The 3,575-nt window shown below is 45.0% G+C and overlaps 1 protein-coding gene across 1 annotated transcript in view; it reads right to left on the reverse strand.

Annotated features, from left to right (window-relative positions):
* EMWEY_00043570 (NOT2/NOT3/NOT5 domain-containing protein, putative) overlaps positions 1–1,042 on the reverse strand; it is a gene marked incomplete at both ends in the record, with an annotated part of 3,079 nt that extends 2,037 nt beyond the window's left edge. The window contains one exon of the mRNA XM_013482855.1: positions 79–1,042. Coding sequence (XP_013338309.1) covers positions 79–1,042 — 964 coding nt within the window. The remainder of the gene's footprint in view (positions 1–78) is intronic.
* Between the last annotated feature and the right edge of the window lie 2,533 nt (positions 1,043–3,575).

Raw genomic sequence — 3,575 nt, forward strand, 5'->3', positions numbered from 1 at the left:
CAGCAGCAGCAATAGCAACAAGAGCAGCAGCACCAAATAACAGCAACAGCAGCAGCAGCAGCAGCAGAATAATCTTACAGAGAGCAGCGTCGGAGTGTACATCAAGATCGGAGTTTTGCTGCTGCTGCTGCTGCTGCTTAGCGTCATCATCTGCATGCAGACAATCGTATAGAGAGGCATCAAAGAGAAGCTCTGGATCCGGGTTGGTGCTGCTGGTGGTGCTGCTGCTGGTGCTGCTGTTGTAGTCCTCTGCTGCAGCAGCAACAGCAGCAAGTGCAGCAGGAGATAACATGTTGCTGTCAGCAAGACGTAAGATTTGATTTAATTTATTAATATGATGTTTATAAGAAGATAAAAGTTGCTCATATTTTTTTTTTTCTTTTTCTTTTTCTTTTTTATTTCCTCCTTTTTTTTGTTCATTATTTATATTCAATTCTCCTTGTATTGCAGCAGCTTGCTGCTGCAGTTGTTGCACTGCAGCAGCAACAGCATCACGATGTTTTTTTTCCTCAATTCCTGTCATCGTCGCACCACTACCTCCTCCTGCCCCTCCTCCTGCCCCTCCTCCTCCTCCTACTCCAACTCCAACTCCAACTCCTGCTGCTGCTGCTGCTGCTGCTGCTGCTGCTGCTGCACCTCCATCCTTATAATTATAATTATTTTTATGTTTGAATTCTTTTTCTGTTTGTTTAAAAGTTTCAAGACAGAATTCGATTTTTTTTTTGGTAATTTCAAGAAAGTTATTTTTATTGTCACCATTACTTTGTTGCAGGAGCAATTGTTGCTGCTGCAATTGTTGCTGCTGTTGCTGCTGTTGCTGCTGCTGTTGCTGCTGCTGGTACTGAATCTGTTTAACAAAATTATAAAATTTAATAATTTTTTTTATTTCTTTTTTTATCTCATTTTCATATTTTTGAAAATTTTTTTCAAATTTAAATTTTTTTTGAATTTCTAAAAATTCGTCGCAAATTTCGTCAATTTTTCGTAAATTTCTCTCCACCTCTCCATTATTTAATAATAATTGTTTTCTACGTTCCCCCATTACTGCAGCAGCAGCAATAGCAGCAGCAATAGCAGCAGCAGCAGCAGCAGCAGCAGCAGCAGCAATAGCAGCAGCACCACCAATAGCAGCAATTGTTGATTGGTCACAATAATATATATACTCTATTTTATTATTTATTTATTTATCCACAATAAAATATCCAGATCTTATTTTATACATTAAATATATATTTATATTATTTATATTCTTATATAATTACTGCTGCTGCTGCTGCTGCTGTTGCTGCTGCTGCTGTTGCTGCTGTTTATGTTTATGTTTATGTTTATGGTAATGATGCTGCTGAAGGTTTCAGAGGATAGCAAGAATGCTGCTGGTGGTATTCCCTGTATTAGTAGGGCCAGTTATATTTGCTGCTGTTGCTGCTGTTTGCTGCAGTTGCTGCTGTTTGCTGCAGTTGCTGCTGTTGATTGATGCTGTTGATGTTGCTGCTGTTGTTGTTTCTTTTATGTATAAGAAGGGTATAGGGCTCAAGAATCCTTGAGGAAGAGACCTTCTTGTTGTTGCTGCTGTTGCTGCCAATGCTGCTGCTGCTGCTGTTGTCTGCTGCTGCTGCTGCAACAACAACTTACCCAATGGAGCAGCACCACAAGGTTAGATGCATGCCCCCGTAGTGTCTGCTGCTGCTGCTGCTGCTGCTGCTTCTCCCACCACTAATCCTACAGTTGCTGCTGCTACGAATGCTAGTGTAGCATATAATGTTGTGTAGTTCCTTCTGTTGCTGCTGATGATGCTCCAACTGCTGCTGTTGTTGCTGCTGCTGCTGCTGCTGCGAGAGCGCCGGCTCCCAGCCCCAGTGTCTCAGCAGCAAGGCTTGCTGCAGGGGAGAACGAAGGAAAGAAGAAGAAATAAATAATAAAATAAAAGAAGAACAACAACAAAAATAAATATATAATTGAGGACTAAATGGCTGCTGCTGCCTCATCGCGTCGCGAAACATCCTGGGGCTCGCTGCTGCTGCTGCTGCTGCTGCAGCTGCTGCTGTTGTTGTTGCGGCGGCGGCGGCAGCGGCGTTACTCCAACAGCAGCAGCAACAGCAACAGCAGCAACAGCAGCAGCAGCAGCAGCATGATCGGGGGTACTTAAATTGTATGCGGGGTTTCTAGTGTTTTACATATTAACAAGGTATGTGTGTTGTTGTGGCGGCCTGTCCTACATGGCCTGCTGCTGCTGCTGCTGCTGCTGCTGTTGCTGTTGCTGCTGCTGTTGCAGCATTTGTTGCAGCTCTAGCGGCTGCTTTCTTGTTGCTAAAGAAAGTTAAGTTGTGCATCATCATTCCTTCCCCTTTGTGCATACACCTTGGGGGTTTACTGCTTGCTGCTGTTGCTGCTGCTGTTGCCGCTGCTGCTGCTGCTGCTGCTACTACAGCCGTTTCTGCTGCTGCTGTTGACGTGTGTTGCCCTTCGCTGTGCTGATCGCCGTCGCTGCTACTTCCTGTGTATATACACGCCAAAGGAGGTGCAGCCACAATGAGCAGCAGCAGCAGCAGCAGCAGCAGCAGCAGCAGCAGCGTGACTCTTTGTATTATTGTCTTATGGAGGAAGGAGGCGGCAGTAACACAGTAGACATCTATACCTACATATAATACATATAACAATATAAATATATATATTTATATTTATGTATATAAATACATATTTATATTTATATATAAATATATATAAATATATAAATATATTTATATGTAGTAATTATATATTTATACAAATAGTATGTTTTTGCTGCAGCAGCAGCAAACAGCAAACTGACGGCAGCTAGTTGCTGCACGCCGTTGCAGCTACCAATCCAGAACAGCAGAAGCAACTGCTGCTGCTGCAGCTCCTGCTGCAGCAGCTGCTGCAGCAGCAACAGCCGCAGCAGCAACTGCTGCAGCCAGCTAGCCGTAGGCAGACCAGGACGATCCTCAGCTGCGTTGGTTGCCCAACGAGCAGGCAAGCAGACAGGCAAGCTAACCAACTAGCCAGCTACCTAGCTAGCTAGCGAGGTAGCTAGCTAGCTAGCTAGCTAGCTAGCTAGCTAGTGGGGGTTGGCTAGCTTGTTGCTGGGACTACAGAGAATGGTGAGCCCTCCTGGGCAACTCCTTAACAATTAGTTAGCTAGTTAGCTGGATAGCTAGCTAGCCAGCTAGCTTGCTAGCCAGGTAGGTAGCTAACTATTTAGCTAGGGGAAGAGTTAGCTACAGTGACGGTTGTCTGCAGCAGTGGGAGAGCAGCAAACACTGCAGCAGCAGAAGCAGCAGCAGCAGCAGCAGCAGCAACAGCAGCAGCAGCAGCTAGACCATTAAGTATATTAAATAATTTATAAGACCTGTGTCTCTCTACAAGGTTGCCGACTCAGCAACCACAAACAAATGCAACCTGCTGCTGCTACTGCTGCTGCAGTAGCTGCTGCTGCAGCAGCTACTGCAGCAGCAGCAGGTGTTAACAGTACTGGAGAAGCAGCAGCAGCAGCAGCAATCTGCCTGCTGCTGCTGCTGTCAACTCCTTCCCTCTGTATAAGAAATTGTACATAGTCC

The sequence above is a fragment of the Eimeria maxima genome, genomic scaffold (genome assembly GCF_000499605.1).
Source record: "Eimeria maxima Weybridge genomic scaffold, Emw_scaff806, whole genome shotgun sequence".
NCBI lineage: Eukaryota > Apicomplexa > Conoidasida > Eucoccidiorida > Eimeriidae > Eimeria > Eimeria maxima.